This window comes from Hemicordylus capensis, chromosome 2 (assembly GCF_027244095.1).
Source record: "Hemicordylus capensis ecotype Gifberg chromosome 2, rHemCap1.1.pri, whole genome shotgun sequence".
NCBI classification, from domain to species: Eukaryota; Metazoa; Chordata; class Lepidosauria; order Squamata; family Cordylidae; genus Hemicordylus; species Hemicordylus capensis.
Genome location: NC_069658.1, coordinates 338,213,367 through 338,235,699, shown reverse-complemented (window position 1 = coordinate 338,235,699; position 22,333 = coordinate 338,213,367). Strand labels below are relative to the sequence as shown.

Below are 22,333 nucleotides of genomic sequence, written 5' to 3'. Positions count from 1 at the left end.
TATTTTACGGAGTATAAGATGCACTTTCCCCCTCGAAAAATATCCGCCCAAATTCAGGTGCATCTTATACTTGTAACTGCGTCTTAAACTCGTAAGCCTGCCCAATAGGTTCGAGGAGGGGAGGGCTATCCCGCGGCAAAGCCTGTACTGATGCTAAAGGAGGGGGCGACCCTCTATTAACCCCCTCTATTAGCCCCGTGCCACCTATTATCCCCGTGCTGCTGCAGCTCACCCGCCGCCGCTTGGGCCGTGGACTCCTCCTCCTCCCCCGATGAGCCGGTGGCCTCCGAGGATCGAGGAGCGTGCTGCCACAAAAGCCCTTCTTTGAGGTGCCCAGAGGCCAATTCAAAGTGTCAGCCATCGCTGTGCGCGCCCGCAAGCGCTGCAGCAGCCCTTCTTCAAGGCGCCCAAAGGCCAATTCAAAGTAGCGTCCGTCACTGTGCGCGCCCGCACGTGCCGCAGCAGCCCTTCTTCAAGGCGCCCACTGAAGCAAGGCTGAGAGTCCTTTCCTGGAGCTAGCAGGACTTTTCGGTACACACCCTCGTGTTACCGATCATGGAGAAAACGAAAAGGCATTCATACAATGCAGGATTTAAACTCAATGTGATTAAATACGCTGAAGAACATGGGAATGGGGCAGCAGAGCGACACTTCGGCCCTCCACCGACAGAAAAAACCATTCGCGATTGGCGGGCTGCTAAGGATGAACGAGAAAAAATGAAGAAGACAAAATGTGCAAATAGAGGACAAACTGCAAAATGGCCTAAACTAGAAGATGACGTTCTGAAATGGATTCAAGGACACTGTGAAAATGGCATTGCAATTACAACGAAGATGATTCAAATACACGCACGTAAGCTTGCGCAAAAGTGTAACCTAACAGATTTTCAAGGTGGAGTAGGTTGGTGTTATAGGTTTATGAAGCGCTATGGGCTTCGCATGCGAAGCAAAACCAAAATATCGCAGAAAATGCCACAAGAGTATGAAGAGAAAATGTTGTCTTTCCATCGCTTTATCATTCTTCATCGAAAGAAAACCAGTGTGGAACTAGGACAAATCGCAAATATGGATGAAACTCCTTTGACATTTGCTGTACCGAGTAACAGAACTATTGCTACGAAAAGTGATAAAACTGTAACGATTAAAACGAGTGGGCATGAAAAAATGCACTACACTGTTGTCCTTTCATGTTGTACAGATGGCACTAAACTTATTCCAATGACAATTTTCAAGCGCAAAACAATGCCGAAACCATCTGAGATACCGCTGGGCGCAGTTGTTCACGTACATCAAAAGGGTTGGATGGATGAGACTGGTATGAAATTATGGATTACCAAAGTGTGGGAAAGAAGAAAAGGTGCTTTATTGAAGAAGAGTTCGCTGCTTGTACTAGATCAGTTTAGTAGCCATTTGAAAGATTCCGTGAAAGAGAAATTAAGGGAAGGAAATACAGAGCTGGCTGTTATTCCTGGAGGACTTACATCACAACTGCAACCTCTTGATGTCTCAATAAATAAACCCTTTAAAGTGTATATGAGAGAAGAATGGAATAAATGGATGATGGATGAAAATCAACATCAATTTACTCCAAAGGGCACTTTAAAACGACCTTCAATCAAACAAGTATGTGAGTGGGTTAAACAGTCGTGGTCAAGAGTGAGTGATGCCATTATTATTAAATCTTTCAAGAAGTGCGGTATAAGTAATAGTCTCGATGGCAGTGAAGATCATTTTCTATATGAAGAGGAGGACGACGACGATGGCGACGAAGAAGAAGAAGTGGGAGGGGAGGAGGAGAAGGAAAGTTCAGATGAAAGTTTTCTGGGATTTTAAAGGTCTGTTTGGTTTTATAAATAATGGCAAATGTTATTTTTTTAGTTTGGCTTTGTAAACTATTGATAACAGTTTAATATGTTAAAACTCTGAAAAACTGGATTAAAATTAAGGTGTGTCTTATAGTCTGTAGCGTCTTATAGTCCGTAAAATATGGTATAAGTTTCTTTTTCTTTCACCTTAGTTGCTGGTGTGTTGTTAAGGCTTTGGCCTCAACTAAGAGGAGCCAGTTACTTGCCTTGTTATACTGCACTGTTTATTCCCGTGTTAGAATCCCTCCCCCCAGTTTATTCAGAATTGATTCCTCACAATTTTCTGTTATTAATTGAAAACTTAGTTTGTGTTCCTTTTTCTTGACAGCAAGAAGCTGGACTGTAACTCTTTATATCTACACTGTATCAGCAGGCTATCAAACTCTTACCTCAAAAAGGCCCCTACTAACGTTGCCCTGAGAGTTATTTCTCCCACTTCAGCACTTTTCTGAGTTTTTCTCCTGGAGGTTATTCACACTTGGCTTCAGGGGTAAATGTTGAGCGAAGCCACTTCAAAGTACACTCGCTGCACTGAGGGAAGCAACCCCTCCCCTCTGCTCCCAGGTTTCGTTTTTGCAAGTACACATGGCAGGTATCAGTGTTTTCCTTCCTAGCCAATGGAGGGGGGTGGGGGAAGGAAAGTTCCCTGCAGAGAAAGATCTGCATTTCTGAAGAGACCATGCCTCTTATCATGCTAATGATTCTACATCAGTGCCTCTCCCTGTTTGCTCCGTCGTTTTCAGAAAAAGTAGCTTAAAACAAGCATTTTAAAAATCCAGAAATACATCTAGATAAGCTAGAATTTGCATCACAAAGCCCGACTTGTATGGTCGGGTCTCGATGGGAGTTCAGGGTATGTCTGGCTGGTGTGTGAATGCACATACTCTCTCGCTAAGGAGATTCGGGTCAGAAGCCCCGGGTGTAAAGCCTCCTGACTTTAACAGCCTCCCCACCCCCCACAGATTAAATTTCTCTTTTTAGTTCACCATATCCATTCTCAGGGAACTGTAAAACATAAAACAAAAAACTTCTAACACAACTCTTCTTCTCCCACCTATCACTTTCTCTCTCTCTCTCTCCTCCTTGCAGTAACTTCAACTGCCCAGTTAAAGCCACACCCGCTAGCAACTCCCTTAGCAACAGTTACTTAGCAGCAGCAGATAACAATATAGCAGACAAATCAAGAATAAACCCATAACCTTAACTAAAACAAGTTCTCCACACAGCATACCAGCCACTGGACCATACTGGCTGACTCTCTAAGTGCCTTTAGCATGCATCCTTCAGCTGAGTTTCACAGTGAATAGAAAAGATTCCTTGTATGCTGTAATGGTGATTTATGGTGACAAAAGAACAAAGACATCATTGATCAAAATGTTCTCCTGACAGCTGATACTTATTCATTCCTGGAGCACTTTGCCCCCAACTCTCACTCTTTGAAAGAGAGAAAGACAATCTAGGAAACACAATCTCATCACCCAATCACCCAGTATACTTGGTTAATTGAGATCTTCATAAGACAGTAACAAAAAAAGCTTAAACAACTTTGATTAATTTATTTCTGTTTATACAAGGTTTCTTCTCAAATTATACTTAAAGGAGTAAAACAATTTAAGGTAAACCGAGCAGCACTAGGGAAACTGTCCCTGTTGAAAATCCCATTTTTAATATGTTAATAGTGTGGTATTTATATGAATTCTACTCTCTCTTAAAACACACACACAGAGAAAGATTTTCTTAGCCTTGTAAGCACTTTGTAGGGATGTGCAAGAACCGAGGTTCATGCACTGGTTCAGCACTGTAGGAAGGGAAGCGGCGAGTGTGGTCTTTAAAAAAGAGGAGCTCCTGCTCACCACTCCTTTCCCCACAGCACCAAACTGGTTCGGTGCTGAACCAGTACACAAACCTTGGTTCGTGTACATCCCTACAAAGCCACCGCATGCAGCAGAAATCTCTTGGGAACTTCATGTGTATTGCTTATAACTCATTGTGTGAGAGTTAGGATTTGTAACAAACACCCCTCACCACTGTACAACTACAGCATGGCCTCACCACTTGCTATTAGGAAATGGGTGTTCTTGGCTGGATGCAACTTGCCTGCCATGCAACTTAAGGCCCAGAATTAACTTCTCCTAAGCTTACCTAGGAGAAGATGGTAAGAAAAATGTCTTCTTCTCAGCTCAGGTCTGTTTAACCCACAACATAACCTGGTTGTTTCATCCCTACCTAAAAGAGGGCAGGGCTGGGGGGCCCTTAAGTAATTTATTTGGAGTATGAGAACAGAGAAGGAAAAGAGGCCTCACTGTAATTATAGATAAGCAACCAAGCATTCCATACTATTAATGTCTGCCTGATTCTAATATAGAGAAAGAATGGGAACCTGTATTTTTTTTTTAAACTTTAATTCTTTTAACAGGCACTTTTCAAGCTTGTGGATTCTTTTTTAAAAAGGAAAAAAAAATCTCTATTTTGTGTTGACATCAGTAGAATGGAGCTGAGAGTAAAAGTTAAAATGGAAGAACAAAGTGACGGCCTTTGGCAGCCTGTGAATTCTGCCTTTAATGTTCCCTTTGCCCATGGCTTTGAAGCAGTGGTTATTGGACCTTTTATATATGAAAGGAGAGTCTTTGGAGAGACAGAGCCACCCAAAACCTAAAGGCAGGGCTTCGGCAACCTAAAGCAGTGATGCTACTCACCTGAAAGAAGTGAATATCGACACTGGAATGCACTTATAAGAGAACATGTGCTACAGTCAACACAAAAGGTGTGTGGGGGTGGGAGTGAGAATCCAATACGTTGCTCATTCAAACATTTCTGAGAAGTGTTGGGTGGGGGGGGTGGGGACAGCCAGTAACAAGGGCTATATTCTGTCCATTATAGCTCTATCTATGCTGCCACACTAAATCCATCCAGATAGCCATATTGTGTGAGCAGCCTTCTGTGTGAACAATGGACACATACACCTGGATGACATTGAACCACACCATTATCCTACACCAGTGGTTCCCAGCCTGTGGTCCACAAGGGTACTGCAGGTAATCTTTGGGAGTGGTGGGGAGGGTGGAGATAATGTAATACATAATAATACAATTATTATGTCTTATATTTTTCCCACCGGTAGAGCCTACTGCAGGTAAATGTACTGTGATGAGTGCAATATTTGAGAGTGAGCATAACAAATTATTAGGAATAGCTGCATTTTAATACCTCTGTCTATATTTGTTTGACTTCCATCAGCTATATGCTATGCTAATGTGTAAAATGGTTTGCTTACATGGTGATCTGCAAAAGCTTTCAATGATGATGGAGTGGTCTGCATAAGCAGAAAGGTTGGGAACAGCTGTCCACTCCTTTACCATTCAGAACATCAGGTAAGGATGATGCTTCTATTCTTTTTAATCTGATTTAATGCAAGGTTTGTAGTGGGGTCGGGGATCCTACTTCAGCTCCATTGGAATTAGCAGGCAACTAGAGAGTTTAGTGTTATCTGTGGTACAATTTAAAAAACTGTATGAGATTATTCAAAGCTTTGGAGTTGGGTATCATAAATATGCTATTATCACTCAGTCCTGTATTTCATGAACAGAGCGTTCAGGAGCTGCTGTCTCAATTTTGAATGGATGCCTAGAAACTGTGGTTGAACAGATGAAAATTAAATTCAGATATGAGAGGAGTGATGCTGGTAAAGAACACGGGGTCTGAAGGGGATAGATATACCTGTGATAGATGGGGTACCTGTTTCCCTATCTGATCAGGAGAAGAGCCTAGAGGTGCTTCTAGACCCAGTCTTGAACTCAGATTGCAGCTATTGTTAGAGATACCTTTTACCAGATGCACTTGGGGTGGAGGCTCTCTTCCTTCTAGGGCAGAGTCAACTTTGCCATGCTGATCCATTCTTTTGAAACTCCCAGGCTCAGATACTGTAATGCATTTTAGGTGGGTCTGCTTTTGAAGAGGATTTAGAAGCTTCACGGTGCAAAATGCAGCTGTTCGCATTTTGGCAGGTGCACTCTTATACTACCTAAAATGTGTAGATTACATTGGCTACCTATATGCTAGGGGTGTGCAAGCTGGCTGTTCTGCCAGCTCAGTTCAAATCTGGACTAGATTCGAACCAACCTGGCCCAGTCTGGACTCGGGCTCGAGTGAACCAGGTCCAGTCATTGAGCCAGGCTGAACTAGCTCGTGGACCAGCTTGGGGGGCATACCTGTAAAGGGAAATCCTGCAAGGATTCCCTATTACAAGTAAAGAGCATTCCTAGTAAATGTGGGGTAGGAGAAAGGCTTCATTTTACCTTTAAAATGAAGGTGGTGGGGACAGTGGAGGTGGCAGGGATGGCAGAGACATTGGAGGCAGCTGCAAACAGCCTGGGCCAGCTGCAAATCGAACTGCATGGTGATGCAAATGGCCTGTGTGCATGTGCACACAGAGGTATCAAAAATGGCCTCTGTGTTTGCACAGAGGCCTGAAATGGGCCACTGCCAGGCCAGGCTGTAATTTGGGAGGCCGGTGGGGTGGTTGGAGGAGCCCCCGGTGCCACCTCCAATGTCTCAATCACGGGCACCACTGCGGCTGTCTCCGCTGCTTCCGGCGCCTTCATTTTAAAGGTAAAGGGAGGCCTTTCTCTCATCCACACACCCACCCCACCCCACATTTAGAGGGAATGCCAGTAAATACTTGCCAGATACCACCCAAAGCAAGCCAGCTTCCCTACCGTATGCTGCTAGAGCAAATTCAAGATGCTGTTTTTAATCTCTAAAGCTCTACAACGTTTGGGTCCCCAGCACTGTTCCCTCTAAGGTGTGCACACATGTGCACGCTCACAAGTTTTCTGATGTCTGCTCAGTTAATTTTAGATACCGCTCTGGAAGGCCCCACTCTGAATGCAGGTGCGCACACAGTGCCTTGATACTGCTGCTCAGAACAGAACTCATTCCGCACAGAGATGAAAAAAATTAGAGGGACCACTGGTCCCCAGCTAGGAATAGGATCTTTATGGCTGTACTTATAATAAATAGATAGCTTTGTTTTATATTTGTTATACAAGGCTGCAGTTATCAAGTGATGAATATACATGTGTTAGTAACTCCACATTAACTACATGGAATTGCCTCGTATTGCTAAAGCTGCTCAGAAAGGTGCTATCCTCTTTCCTCTGATGTCTCAAAAAGGCATTTCCATGGATAATGTATGTTCCATTACAGAAATGCTCAGATCAAAAGCATGGTCCAGCCAATGTGTGGATTCTCTGCAGGCTGCAGCATATACGATTATGAATCCACACTGATACTTCTGTAAGAAACAAAGTGTTTGGTACATGCTAAGATAACAGCCCAAAGAAAGGAAGCTCAAAACCTTGGATGTCTTAGAACAGGGGCTGCAAAAATAAAATAGTATCTTTACTGATAATCAGCAGTGTGCTTAATTTTTGTTTTCTTACTCCTTTGTGAAGTGTTTTGTTTTGTAATGACACCTAGTGGAAAGAAACTTCATTGCAAAACCAGAACTACAGAAGTAAATTCCACTCACGTCAACATATGGTACATTTGAGCATTCATGTTTAACCTAACAGAGATGACATCCAACATATCTAGCATAATTATATTGTCTTGCAGCATGCAGTGTGAAGACACCTTAGGTTCATGACCACTTTTTCTTCCATTTCATATATCTGTAGACTCTCTCCCCATTATGCCACCTTACAGCATGCATGTCTAGCAGTCATGGCTTGCAAGGAACTGTCAGTTTGAGGAAAGGGAATATCCTTACATTTTGTCCACTTTCTGTGTACCATGACAAAGGGATACTATGAGCATTGTAGCTTTTTACAACTGAAAGCTAGCATACTGTGAGACAATTCATATAGAATATACTGTATATACTCTCTGAGATCCAAAAACACATACATGCTGTGTTTTTTAAAAATGAAGTTTATTACTTTGACAAGAATAATTAAACCATGTGGGAATAAAAAGGTATAAATTCAAATGAATTTCAAGCAGAGCAGAGCATTTCCAACATCTTTTTTGTTTTTATCCAAGAAAGAACAATAGCCCACTATTTAGTGTCACTGAATAATGAGCAACACAATGCAGTTGAGTGTGTGCAAACTCCTTTCAGAGACTATTCACATCCTCCTGCATTCCTAACCTTTGAAATGGTGACAGGAAAGGGGTTAAAAAGGAAGGTGGAAGAGTTTCTTTCTTGTTGAATACATAGCCAAGTATTGCCAAGTATTGTCAGGAAGTCATTAAAAGTTAAGAAGCAAATAAAAATCTACTCTGTTCCTGAATTTGGCCTGGCTCTGGAATAGCTCAAAATTCACCCTTAAAAAGGCACTTTCCAGTTAAAACTGTGCGTATATCAGTGGCTTTAAACACTCCCTTCATATTTCCATTCCTTACAACACCTGAAGCAAGGAGCAGCAAATCCCTTCTATAACAGGTATATATTTAAAGACACATTTCCAGAGGCCGGGGTCACTTGACTTCACCTTATCTGTAATTCCAAGGCCATGCAGATGAGCCAGGCACTCATAAGATTTCAGTGCGAATTGCCCTGTCCCTTGTTTCCCTCCACTCAGAGACACCGTTGGACTCTCATAGGGCAGAACACATGTGGCAGATCACTCTGCAGAAATGGCTTGCCCTGGCATGATTATTTATTTAGTCACATTTATATACTGTCCTATATAAAATCTCAGGGCAGTTTACAATCCAGTGATAAAGAATGGAAGTTGTAACCCCTGAGCTGTTATACACCAGCAGCTCCTCATGTGCAGCTGTTACCGGGCAGTTTGTATTGAAAGTACCAACCATGCAACTGCTTGGATGTATCTGATTCCAACTAGAAGCAGAGCTTTTTAATACATTAAAAAGAAGCAGATCTGAATAACCCAAAAAAACAGTACACAATGTCATGCAGTAGCACGTTTCAGAAGTGCTTCCATCCACTTACTAGATGTATGGAACAGGCCCATGTCTGCTGGTCTTGTCCTCGGTGTGGCTGTACTCTGCAGGCCCCCCATGTCTGGACATTAGGCACTACATTTGAGAAGCATTTATGTGCATGCTGTACATGCATAGGTGCTCCGTGCAACTGGGAACAGAGGCATTGTTCTCTCTCTTTTTTTTGTGTCTGTGTGCAGAATGAGTTTTGTTCTGGCAGTATCAAGACAGTGTGAGTGTGCATGCATTCAGAGTGGGACCTTCCTGATTAAACCTGAGCAGGATCTAAAATTAACTGAGCAGACATCAACAAAATGTGTGAGTGAGCACACACGCGCATGCCTTAGAGGGAACGCTGAACAGGGACCCCGATTGTATGGAGTGTCTAAGTGCACAGTTGTATGATACTAGACAGAAACTACACGGAATGCATTGATACTGGGGCCTGGAGAACACAGTGATGCTTGGGACAAGGTCAGCAGACACAGGTCATATGTTCATATGTTCCATAATCATGTGGAGGCACTTCTGAAAAGGGCAGATATGGCAAGCATTTCTATACATTCTCCAAGCACTTTCCAAGCATTTCTATACATTCTCCAAGTTTTCAGGCACTTGCAAGGGCTTCCCTACCTTTTTCTTATCTTCAAATTTATATTCATTTGAGGGGTTGGACAAGGGAATATAGAAGGTGATTTTATTTGTTCAAGATATGCTGAACATGTGTTTTACTAACTGTAATGTGGTAGTTCATTAATGTTTGAAAACTCAACAGGTTGCATCTTAAGTTAGTCTTGATGAAGATCATTGAAATGAATTAGACTTTAGTCGTAACCGACTTGTTGCTTTGATTTCAGCGGGGTTCAGTCATAACTAGTTTTTCTGATTAATACTAATGGTGCTTAGTTATGACCAACTTTGGGGATACAACCCAGTTTTCAAGAAGTAGAATATTCATCTGTCTACCACAAAGTTTTAAATTCTGCTTATCATCACTGTGTACATCTGAGGACAACCAAAAGTGAACAGAGCTAGACACCTGAAGAAACTTCTAACAGAGCCTAAGTCCTAACAAAATACATTATAGTCTGTTGTTCATGCCCAGACTCTCTGTTTTTAGGGTGTGGGGGGAGCAGGGGAGGCAACACAAAGAATTAAGGAAGCCCAGATGCTTGCAATCTGCCATGTGGGCAAATACAAGAACATTAGCTGTGTTGGGCTCCTGTAGCAAAAAGAGTGTCCTATAGCAGTTTAATTCAGAGGTAGAGGTGGGAGTAAATTTACTACAGTGCACTAGAGTCTTGTTTACAAAATTCAACAAGAAAATGTGTCAGTCTTTAAAAGTGTTTTTATATTCCACTTAATTGTCTAGCAGGACACAATAACTGGGCAGACTGATGAAGCTGAGTAGTAAGTCACATTGGCTGATGTTCTGAGATCTAAGATAATTCTTACGACTTACACTTTTTAGGTCACAGTTAATACTTTAGGCCAGGGTTTCTTAACCTTGGGCCTCCAGATGTTGTTGGACTACAACTCCCATCATCCTCAGCCACAAAGGCCATGTCTGGGGATGATGGGAGTGGTAGTCCAACAATATCTGGGGGCCCAAGGTTAAGAAACCCTGCTTTAGCCCTTCACTCTATCGCATGGCAATGAATAGCACAATTTTATTTTCTATTTTTTTTCCTTTCAGTCATCTCATTTGGAGGCTAAACATTTTAATCCTTGATTGCCTGGCCCTAAATATATTGCTTGGGAGTGTGAGGTGCTGCTAAGTAATGTGCCTATATCTTTGCTAGCCTTTCAACATGCAGAAGTAGTTCTAAGACCCCTGTTTACCAGTCTTTTCCTTCTCTTTATCATGTCTAAGAGAGAAACTACATGTGAGGCCGGACATGCATGGTCACATCTCCAAACATCCTTTTTTGCCCATTAGAAAACAATCATGGGAGACTTTCTGGGTGAGAGTCATGACACTGGTGGAATTAACCCTTTCCCTGATCAAAAATCATTTCCTCCCACCTGAACTTGTTGTTAGCTGTGGAGCAAGGCAAAGACAGCTACTTGAATTTGTACCTGTCTTCCCCCCCACCCGCACTCCATGGCTAACCACCACTTTTAAGAGAGCCAATTTAAGTTAGGGAAACAGCACACTACACATTGTGCAGAGCCCTGAATTATCCCAGACAAGCATAATTAAGTAAGAAACGAAGATAAAAATCTAATAAATCTTAGCATGTGGTGGTGGAGTTATTCACTCAGAAATTTCTTCACTTGGCACAAAACAGGTATGACAGTCAGGTTTCTTGGATAGATTTCACATCTAGACTCACTGCCTTCTTCAGACTAATAAGGCCAATTAGACTTTCCTGTGGACGGTGTACCATTGCTAGTGAATCTTGCTACTATATTGCACACCAGTTTCAGTTTACTGGTTCATGGCCTATTGCTGAAGTCAGTTCTATGGTCAAACAAATAACCAAACACACAGAACATACACATTAAAAACAAAAGCAGGTTAAGGCTTTATCCCACCCCCATCAAGAAAAATGGTGGGCAATCCTACACAGACCTAGCTTGTTTGTTCCTTCTGTACTATACGCTTCTTCATGGGATGAGGCCTGAGATTTAGCTACTGTAGTCACGACTTTCCAGAATGACATTCAGAATATGCTTCAGTTGGGAGAGACGGGACTTCAGGGAGATGTCCGAAAAGATCGTCAGCTTGCGGGTCAAGTCAAGGGGCAAGAGTGATGTTAGCCACCAACACCAAACTGGTCCATCTGGAGATGCCTAGTGGGAAGGGGATAACAATTTATTAGCTCATTGTTCCAGGAATTCTAGGTTTTAGTACAGGACAGAGAATAAGGTCAGCTCTGTTTGGACAATAGACTTGTCCAGACAGACAAGGGAGGAAGACAGACTTGAGCCCACCAAGAATGGATTCCTTGAATACCAACTTGGGTGAAGAGAGAATTCCTTCATTATCTGAGTAGGCTGCATATCTACTGGTTATCAAAGTTAGGGATGGACCCACTTCTGTCTCCATGGTTGGGAATGATGGGAGAGATCTATTACTTCCCAAATTCATGGGGTGTGTATCAACGGAGTCAATAGCAATTGTGTGAAGTAACTCTGCAGATATTACTGGATCAGTAATATGAAATACTTCAGTTTACCTAATAACCTGTCATTGTTTGTGCAGATTCTTTAAAACAAAACATGTGATTGAATACCTCCATCAACAATGACATTAATGAGCTCTTTATACTGAGTAGACAGAGGACCAGGTTTCATGATCAGTAAGACCCGGTTTAGGGTGCTGAGCGGGAAGAGCGGGCTAAGCCCGCTCTCCCCACTCACGAGCGGGCAGGGAGCCCTGGGCGGCCGGATCGGCCGCCCACATGGTGGCTGGCTCCGAGATGGAGCCGACGGGGGGAGTGGGGGCTGCACGGCCCCCGCAAGCCCCAGTATGCCCTGAGTGAGCATGCAGGGCACACTGGGGAGACCCCCAAGCTGGGAGGCTGCTTTTAAACCTCCCGGCCAGGGGTCTACTCATGAGTAGGCGCGGCGCGAAGGCATGCCGCGGATACTCACGATCGCAAAAAGCAGGTTTGCAGGAGCACTCGCTCCGCAAACCTGCTTTTTGCCAGGGGTTCTCAAGCAGGTTAGCCGCTCCAGAACCACCGGGCCCGGCTGCAAGCCCGGTGGTTCTGACGACCAACAAAAATCGGGCTAGCCTCTGCTAGCCCAATTTTTGTTGGTCGTGAGAATAGCCCCCGAGTCTCCAATAACAAGTAAAATGAATTGCTAACTTATGGAAACAGAAGAGTGCCCCAAAAGTTAAGTAGTTTTCTGTAAGAAGCAGCATAGCTTGCAACACAACACAACCCAAAATTGGGTTCTGCATCTGCACTGTGGTGGTGCATTCCATTTGTACTTGCTTTAAGAACCTGGGCTGCAGGTAGTTATGTTTAATTTCTGTCAGATATGGGGCAGATTAACCTTCTAACCAATGCTAAACTCTACTGATCAATCTTGAACCTGATAACAGGGGCACTGTGTGCCCATGACTCCATATATATTTCTGTTTGCCTGGAGAACAGTAGGACTGATTTGATAAGTCCCTCTCCTCCAGAAGTGAACATGGCCAAGCAGAACATCACTTTATTGGTCCTTCTCTCTTGTTGCCATTGTTGCATAGCAAAAACAGAAGACAGAGCACCTTCTGGAAAATACAGGGTTAAATATGCTAATACAATGGTTCCAATATGCATGATTTTCTGCTTTGGAATGGAGTACACAAGATGCATTGGCTTTACAGCAACCCTATAACTGTAGTCCAGGGCTGCAAAACTTCAGCCCTCATGCAGATGTTGGACTACAACTCACATCATACCTGACTATTGGCCTAGTGTGGCTGAGAAAGATGGGAGTTGTAGCCCAAGAACAGCTGGGAGTGGAACGGAGTTATGCAGGCCAACACGGGCTGCATAATAAATATACTTCTGATCTAGACAGTAACCTGATAATGGTTACACCTAGAGCACCTTTGTTATGAGGCAAGGCTACAACACCTGGGGCTTTTTAGGTTAGAAAAAAGATGACTGCGGCGAGACATGATAGAGGTCTATAAAATCATGCATGGTGTGGAGTAAGTGGATAGAAAGAATTATTCTCCCTCTCGCATAACACTAGAACCAGGGGTCTGATCCAGCAGGGCTGTTCTTATGTTATGCAACTTGCTTTTACAGCATAGATCCCATTTTAAAAAAATGAATTACATGTTTTCTTTTTAAAAAATTTAATATAAAATTTTCACTGAAGAATCTTAAGTTGTTTAGGACACACCCAGTTTACTTGATTTATACAAGGCAAAAGAACCCCTTTTCCCTTGTTTAAGTGAAGCAGGAAAACAGTAAAATATGTACACAGCAAGGCAAAAGAAAAATTATTCTTTTTAGTGGCTTAAAAACCCAAGCAGTTTAGTTGCCAGGCAATAATTCTGAAACTGTCTCTTGAGAGTCTTAAGAAATGCTATGTTTCATTTCTAGAAAAGAGATTTTGAATATATCAGTTCATACAGCTTAACAGTACACACATATTTTAAACAAGCTCAAACATAGACTTGGGCAAGATAACTCTAAAGAAGTACAAGTAGAAGGAAGAGGAAAAACAGAAGATGCTGATTCATGCCTTGCCCCCACCAGACCAATACTCAAGAGTTTCTGAGGAAAACCTGGTTGCCTACACTTCCTTCTGGATCTTCCTCTGAAGCACAAGACATCGTTGGCAACAGGATATTGGATTAGAAAGGCCACTGATTTCACTTAGTAAGGCTGTTTTTAACTTTATGTGCCTCACTGCTCTAGCAATAAGGTGCTACAAAGTAATCATGGGATGTAGAAAACTGTACTTGGAATCATTAAATGAATACTATTTCTAAACAATTATGGGATTAGTTTACTTCAGGACATTTTAAACCAGTACATAAATGGCTGGGTTCAACAGCATGACACGCATAACTAACATAGGGATGGGGCATTTGGTTCAGCTATGAGCCTATGAGCTTGGAATTTCAAGCCATCACACCAGCAAAGCAATAACCACTGTACTGTTATGATCTGTGGCTTCCACTGCTTTGAAAACCAGCCCAAAATATTGCACTAAGGTAGCAACATAGGTCAATGCTACTGCACCAGCATCTATCGGTGTGACCAAGTGAGGGGCATATTGGTGCCTCACCCAGTCACTTATGCATCTGAGAGATGGTCAGAGTGACTCACATATGTAGTCCTAAGAGCATTTTGTCCATTAGGAAGGCAGATTAGGAAGCAGTGCAGGCCTACATACTGTAATAGGCTTTTAGGATGAGACTGCAGGCACTAGGATGCTACCCAAGTAGTACCAGTGCAATCCACTCTGCACAATCCATATCTATAGGACTGGGATTTAGAACAGTGAGAATGAGACATCTGAGTCTCTGTCATTAAGTATTTTTTCAAAATCTTACCTGTTGGCTTTAAACTCTATCCATCCCTATACACTACCTTAGAACAGGGCAGCTTCCAAGTATATAGTAGATGCCTGGAAAGAGCAAGCCTTAATACCTGTATGTCCTCCTCTTTCTCAGGAAGAGGTCCATGGTGCATCAAGATTTGTCTGAAGGTGGTGTCACCATGTTCATAAAACCTCTGTGTTAGCTCGTATGTGCAGTCATGCAAATTCTGAAGCTCAGCAAGTTCTTCTCCTTCCACCTACACCATGAGATCACAGTAGGAGGAAGAAGTTGGGAGAACAAGGAAAAAGTAAGAGTTTATTCAGGAGATTAGAGCAGAGTGAAGGAGAGGAAGAGAGATCAAAGTAAAGTATGACCTACAGGAGTTAAACAAGTTACCAACTGTGAACGCAAAATGACTTAATGAAAAGCAATGTTGTCACATGGGTACCAGGAAACAAGGCACACAACATAGGTAAAGTGCTATGCCTTTTATTGAACCAAACTTTTCTTTGATGACTTTCAAGTATCCATTGCTACTCTCAATCAAGATGGCCAGGGCAACAGCTAATTTGCATGAGCAAATCTGTACTATCTTGAGACTCATCTTTAAGCAGGTTATATAATAATTTATAAGCTGTCCAGTGAAAAGATGTTGCTCGTTCACTAAGAGAAGCAAGACATATTTTATCTACCATATTACTTATTTTTAGGACTACAAGCATACATTTGTAGCTCAGTCAACTAATAATTTAGCAAATTAATTGCAGGGGCTAATTTTAACAAGAAGGCTGAGAATGAATGATTTTTGTAAGGTTCTTTTGGTTCTGCCTCATTACTTTAAGAGGTAATGAAAGAAGAAATATTAAAGATGATCCTTCCTTCTAACTATTAGTGGCAGCCTTTGTGGAATAAATTGCAATCCTCTCGCCTCCTCCAATAGCTCAAAAAGACACCTTTTTGGTGTATGTGCTAATCAACACATTCCTTTAAATTTGATTAAATCAGTTGAAAGGCAAGTTCTCAGTTAACTCCTTAACTGGTTGACATCCCAATGTAGTTTGCATCTCTCCTACACAGAACTTTGCACAAACAAAATGCATGCTATCATTAAACCACTTTGTGACTCATTAACATGTATGCCCGCCATCTGCACCCCACTTAAATTTTCTTGACTGGAATTCCTGGGAGCCAGTGGCAACTTCCAGTGACCCTACTTGTGGCTCCCTGACCAATTGTTTATTAGAGCTAAATATTCTGCACTTCCCTAGAACCATGCAGAGGTGACCGTACCCACTGCACAATGCTGCACTTCCTCCAGCAGTGATAGGGCTCCTTTAAGGAAAACAAAGGCCTCTCGGGTCCTGGCACCATCTTGGAAGGTACATAGGACAATGGGAAATGTAATCTACAGATGTGCACAAACCAAGGTAAATGAATCGATTCGTGGTGGTTTGGCCCAACCATGAACCAGTTCAGCAGTTCAAATGTGACACTGGGGGAGGGGGAGGCAAGTGATACCCTTAAAAGAGAGTACAGCAGCTCCTTACCTGTGGCTTCCTGCTGTGGCAGTGCTCCCCACAACAGCCCACATGTGGCAGCGACACACACATGTGCATGCCGGCATCACGTGTGGACTGTTGGGGGACCAGCACCGCAGCAGGAAGCTGCATGGAATGGCAGTCACGCAGGTAAGGATCTGCTGTACTCTCTTTTAAAGGTGTTGCTCTCCTACATCCCTAGTGTAGTCCTTCCCAGCACTTTCCCCATAGAACTCTATAGGGAAAGCTCTGGGTAGGGCTACATTTCCAGCAATCCAGGCACATCTTCTAAGGTGGCTGCAGGGCTTGAGAAAGCTCTGTTTTTCTTAAACTGCTCCACACCAACACTGGGGAAAGTGCTGGGAATGGAGGTCACCAGCACGATGGAGCATGGCTCTTATACTGACCGTTTTTGCTGGCCCCCACTTGAAAGAGCAGTGAATATAATTGCCATAAGTCTTTTGCCCAATGGAATATACACTTTTCTGTCTGGGAATGTTGTGTTGCCTCTGGTGCACTGTTCCATGTTAAAGTTGCTATAGCCATAACGTCTATTGTACAGCAAACAAGGCATCACTCACCTTTTCATCTTCCAAGTACTCAATATCAGCAGTATTGTAACCATCTCTGTGCCCCCGTCTCAAAACCCGGAACCTTCTCTTGCCTATAGTGTCCACTAAAGATCGCCCATCAGGCAGAAACTCTATTTTTTGAATCTCGAGCATGCAACCATAGTCAGCAAAACTAGGGAGGAAGAAAACAATATTGAGGGAGAATGAAAGTCATGGTTTTCTGTGTTGATTACTCAAAAACTGGGTTGTCCACTACTCTGTAGAGCAGATATACACAATTTCAGTCCTTCAGCTGTTGTTGGGACTACAATTTCCATCATCCTTAGCCACAGTAGCCTATAGTCAGGGATGATGGGCGTTGTAGTCCAGCAACAGCTGGAGGGCTAAAGTTGTGCAACCCTCCTGTAGAGCATATAACTTCTGTTCCTCTTTGTGGGGCTGAAAAGCAATGGCAGACAGAAATGATGGTTTTGTGGCTTGCCTTGAAGAAGCAAGACTGCCAACGTCATTCAAAAGGAGTAACACATCCAATCTAAACTAATGACTCAGCTTGTGGGAAGGATCACATTCCTGAGGAGAGTCAGATTGCCAGCAGATCTTGAGGACAGGAGGCTACCAGCTTGTATTTCTCTCCTAAAGAAGATATCAAGCAGGGGAACACAGCAAGGAAATGAATAAATCAATCAATTAATCAACAAGGAAATCAAGGGAAAAGGAGAAGCTAAGTTTGCTAGGGCTAGTAATTTTATACAGTTTGATTTCTGGCTGGCTGGCAGTGTGTGTTTTTGAAAGAGCAAGACCAGTAAGTCTGAGTGAGGAATAAATTCCAGGTGAGTGACTCAGCTTGTGGGAGGGACCACATTCCTGAGGAGAGTCAGATTGCAGGCAGATCTTGAAGAAAAGGCTTAGATCAGAGGAGCTTTGCTCCCCAGGAACTTTGTGAACAGGAGTTTGCAAACAGATATCAAAGGAGTTTTGCAGGAGATTGGTGGGAACTCTGTGAGGCGGTACACAAACAGTCCCCTTCATCACAGAGGAGAAATGCAGAACAAGGATACGGTTCAGAGTTCAGAGAGGAGTGTGGATGAGACCCTTGGGGATGTGATAGAGGCTTCCTGTTCCCTGGCTAACAGCACTTCTGCTGTCAAGGAGAATGAGGGTCTCAGGGAAGGAGGACATCAATCTGAGGAAGAGGGCAACACTCCCTTAGCAGGGACCCCTTCCTTAGGTGATGTGTTCATATCCTATCACACAGAGTATACTCCTCCAGATAGTGGGGGGCCCTCCTAGTAGTGGGTGATTTGATCATTAGAGGCATAGAAAGATGGGTCTATGACCTGCGCGTAGATCGCATGGTGACTTGCCTACCTGGTGCGAAGGTTGCAGACATCAGTGCTGGGGAGGAGTCAGCTGTTGTGGTACACATTGGTACCAACGATGTTGGTAAATGCAGTTGGGAGGTCCTAGAAGGTAGCATATAGAAGTGCAGGACCCCTAGGGTAACGTTTTCTGAAGTGCTACCTGATCCACGTGCAGGGACAGTGAGACAGGAGGAGCTGAGGGGTCTCAGTGCATGGATGAGATAGTGGTGCCTGGAGGAGGGGTTTAGAAGAGATGGGCTCCACTTGAACCAAGATGGAACCAGACTTCTGGTGCTTAAAATTGAAAAGGTTGCAGAGCAGCTTCTAAAATGATGCCTGGGGGATTGCCAACAGGAACTGGATGGTATCTGGTTCAGCCAGCAAAATCCCCTAAGGTGTGAGGGTGAACACATCTCAGATAAAACAGAAGGGGACAGAGTAGAGCCAGGAGTTGAGCAGAATTAAACACCTGTCAGCTGGACAAAAAGGTCAAATAATGGTAAGTGAGATAGCGCATATCAAAACCAGGTGAGGGACTCAGCATATAGGTGTCTTTATACCAATGCCAGTACCTGCGAGCAAAAATGAGTGAGCTGGAGTGCTTGGTTACTAATGAAAACATTGATATAGTGGGTGGAACGGAAACCTGGTGAGTGAGAACCAGTGAGACACTGTTATTCCTGGATATAAACTCTACAGAAAGGACAGGGAGGGGAGGATTCGGGGAGGAGTAGCACTGTATGTTAAAGAAAGGATAGATTCCAAAAAACTAGAAAACCTAGGTGGACCAGAGTCCTCCACAGAATCATTAGAGGTGACAATACAATGACTGAAAGGAAATGTGTTACTCGGGACATGCTATCACCCTCCAGATCAAAATGCTGAGGCTCTTCTCATGATCCATGAGTTAAGCCCGCTCTCCCCGCAGACAAGCAGCAGTCTGTTCTGGGTGGCCGCAGCAGCCGCCCACACAATTGCTGGCTCCGTCACAGAGCTGTAGGGGGCTGGGGAGTTCAGGGGCCACGTGGAGAGACCCCCGAGCCGGGAGGCTGTTTTTCAGCCTCCTGGTCAGGGGTTTCCTCATGAGTAGCCACAGTGCGGAGACACGCTGCAGCAACTCACAATTTTAAAAAATGGGTTTGCGGAGCGAGCGCTCTGCAAACCCAGTTGAAGGGGAGGGGTAGTTTGGCAGGTTAACCGCCTGGAGGCCACCAGGCTCACCTGAGAGCCTGGTTGTTCTCATGGTCTGGCAAAATCAGGCTAGGCAACCTTGCCCGATTTCGCCTGATCGTGGGAATAGCCTCGCTGAGAGTGACCTGGAGTTGGAGAAGCAAATAAAAGAGGCATCAAAGAGAGACAGGGTGAATGGGTGAAGAGTTTGAGGAGCACATAGCTAGAAGTGTCAAGTGGAATAACAAAAACTTCTTTAAATATATCAGAAGTAGAAAGCAGAGGATTAGGGGGATCACAGCACAGGCCTCGCCACTTACCTCTTCCCATTTTCATACATACACATGCCGAACATCTTTGTGCCAGTCTCCTGACACCTTCGCATCATTAGGCGATAGCGAGGCTCAAACACATGAAGGGGACACAGAATGCCTGGAAATGACATTGTGCACACAAAGATGGGGATAGTCTTGGTTAGGCTGCCAAAGAAAGAAGGAAGAGGTGTGATCACATGTTTTCAGTGTGGATAAAACAAATCATATTGGCAGTAGTGGCTGTCTAGCACTGCCCTAACTAAGAAATATCAATTAAGTGCATCATCACATCTGAAGAATGGAACACATTTTTTCTTTTCGCAATTTAAATCTGCTTTTCTCCCAACAGCCAAGAAACATATAAAAAGCAACGCTCTGAACTATTTCTTCAAATAATCAAGATGCTACTTTTGGCAATACACTTTTCTTTGCAGGATGTAGTCCACTATTAAGAGAAGGTATCTCTTGAAGATATAGCGGTGGTTCCCACAATCAGTGGGAACCGCCAGATGGGGTTAAGCAGGGAGAGTGGGCTTAGCCTGCTCTCCCCACAGACGAGTGCCCGCAGAGCCTTGGGCAGCTGGATTGGCCACCCACACGATTGCTGGCTCCGTCACAGAGCTGGCAGGGGCTGCAGGGATCGGGGGCCACATGGCCCCCGGAAGTTCCAGCATGCCTTGCGTGAGCGCACTACAGCAACATGGACCTGCCCTGCGGCAACACACAATCTGAAAGCCCGGGTTAGCAGAGCGCTTGATCCGCTAACCTGAGCTGGGGGAGGGCTCTGTAAGTGGGTTACCCGCTTGCAAACCACCAGGCTCACCTGCGACCCCAGTGGATTACACAACCAGCAAAAATCGGGCTATGCTTTCCTAGCCTGATTTTTGCCGGTCGTGAGAATAGCCTCTTAGACTTAAAAATAACTTACTAAAATATAGCAAGATGGAATCCTCCCTTCCCATATCGCACACAAATACAGTGCCAAAAAAGATTATGTTTACTTTGAAAGTTCTGCCATCTCAGCCTGATGGACCCGTTTCCTATCTGCCAGTTGTGAGGGGAAGACGGCCAACATGAGATCCTCCAACAGGACTGTGGTAGTGTATTTTCGAGCCTTCAGGTACTGGAAGAAGACAAAGACATAATATATATATTTTATAGGAAAGAAATGTAATTATTATACATTGCTCTCTTAAGTATTCCTTTTTTACAGGGACAGCTTTTTTTGTCTTTTAAACATCTATCTATCTAAATAATTCATTCTCCAAGACGAGATGAGAAGGGACGTGGCAGAAAGGAGGTGATTGGCCGACAGAGGGGGAGGAGGCGATTGGCCAACAGAGAGCGCGTGAGAGTTCCAGCATTGAAGCGGAGAGAAATAATGATGGTGGTGAGGAGGTGGAGGTGGGCGGGTGAAGCCTCACCAGCCTGAAGAGGTGGTTGGATGGCAGGCAAAGCCCCACTGGCCTGAGGTGGGCAGCCAGCGAGCAAAGCCCCACCAGCCAGGAGGAGGCGGGAGATGGTGGCAGGGAGAAATAATGGCATGGCAGCAAGCAGGTGGGCAGGTGGCCAGTGGGCGATGTCCCGCTGGCCAGGAGGAGGAGGAGGCGGGAGGCAGCAGCAGCAGGACGGCCTGGCCCTGGCCTGCCCACTGAGGTGAGATGGCAGTGGCGGTGGTGGGCCCTGGCCTGGTCACACAGAGGAAGCGGCAGCAGTCCAGCCTAGCCTGGCCAGCAGGAGGTGGCAGCGCAATAGCCTGGCCCGGGGGGGGATGGTGGGGTGTGTGTGGCCAGTTGGCTGGCTGGCCAGCCAGAAAGCCAGGCATACCGGTGTGGGGGGGGATGAATGGGCCCAACTAGAGGCACAGATGCTCTGTGCCTGGGCCCACTAATATATAAATAATTCGCTAAGATGTACCCATAGCTAATCCCATGTGTGGAAGCTCTCATGACAGTTCACAAGCGAGAGGAGGGGGAGAGGAAGGTGAGCAGCCAGCGAGAGGAAGTGGTGGCTTTCTTTGCCACCCGGTAGCAAGAGGAAGCGGCGGCCGGCCTGGCGGCAGGATGAGAAGAAGAAGCGGTGAGAAGAAGAAGCCTGGCTGCTTGGCAGTGAGAGGAAGCAGCGGCCAGCCTGGCCACCAGGCGAGCGGAAACTGTGGCTTGCCTGGCTGCTGGGCGGGAAGAGGAAGCACCAGCCAGCCTGGTCGTGGGCGAGAATGAACTGGGGCTGAAGGGAGGAGAACGAACTGGGGCTGAAGGAAGGGGGGAGAGCCAGAGAGAAGTAGAAGTGCAGATGCTCTGTGCCAGGTCGGCTAGTGTATGTGTGTGTGTGTATATATATCGCTAAGGAGATGTATGGCATGTGCATGAGTGGCACACTGGAGGTGCCTGGAATGCAGAGCCACACAGGTGTCAAGCGCAGCCAGGGGCGGTGGTGGCAGGGGCAGCGCTGAAGCTCCAGTTGGGATCCACTCTGGACCTGTGAGAAGGAGGAGCAGCAGCAGCAGGAGCAGAGGAATCTGGGGCTCAGGTGAGGATTGGGAGGTCTCTGGGGTGAGGGGG

General features: G+C 44.7%; 1 protein-coding gene across 3 annotated transcripts in view; it reads right to left on the bottom strand.

Annotated features, from left to right (window-relative positions):
- Positions 1–7,778: 7,778 nt before the first annotated feature.
- LOC128342861 (LON peptidase N-terminal domain and RING finger protein 1-like) overlaps positions 7,779–22,333 on the bottom strand; it is a 62,050-nt gene continuing 47,495 nt past the window's right edge. Inside the window, exons 8-13 of one of the 3 annotated variants that reach the window (XM_053290904.1) lie at positions 20,774–20,895; positions 19,779–19,937; positions 16,937–17,099; positions 14,927–15,073; positions 10,437–11,609; positions 7,779–10,319 (exon numbers count right to left, since the gene is read on the bottom strand). In XM_053290904.1, coding sequence (XP_053146879.1) covers positions 11,445–11,609; positions 14,927–15,073; positions 16,937–17,099; positions 19,779–19,937; positions 20,774–20,895 — 756 coding nt within the window. In that variant the 3' untranslated portion in view covers positions 7,779–10,319; positions 10,437–11,444. Of the gene's footprint in view, positions 10,320–10,436; positions 11,610–14,926; positions 15,074–16,936; positions 17,561–18,295; positions 18,520–19,778; positions 19,938–20,773; positions 20,896–22,333 lie in introns of those variants that run through there. The other 2 variants (XM_053290905.1, XM_053290906.1) reach the window with 2 other exon arrangements.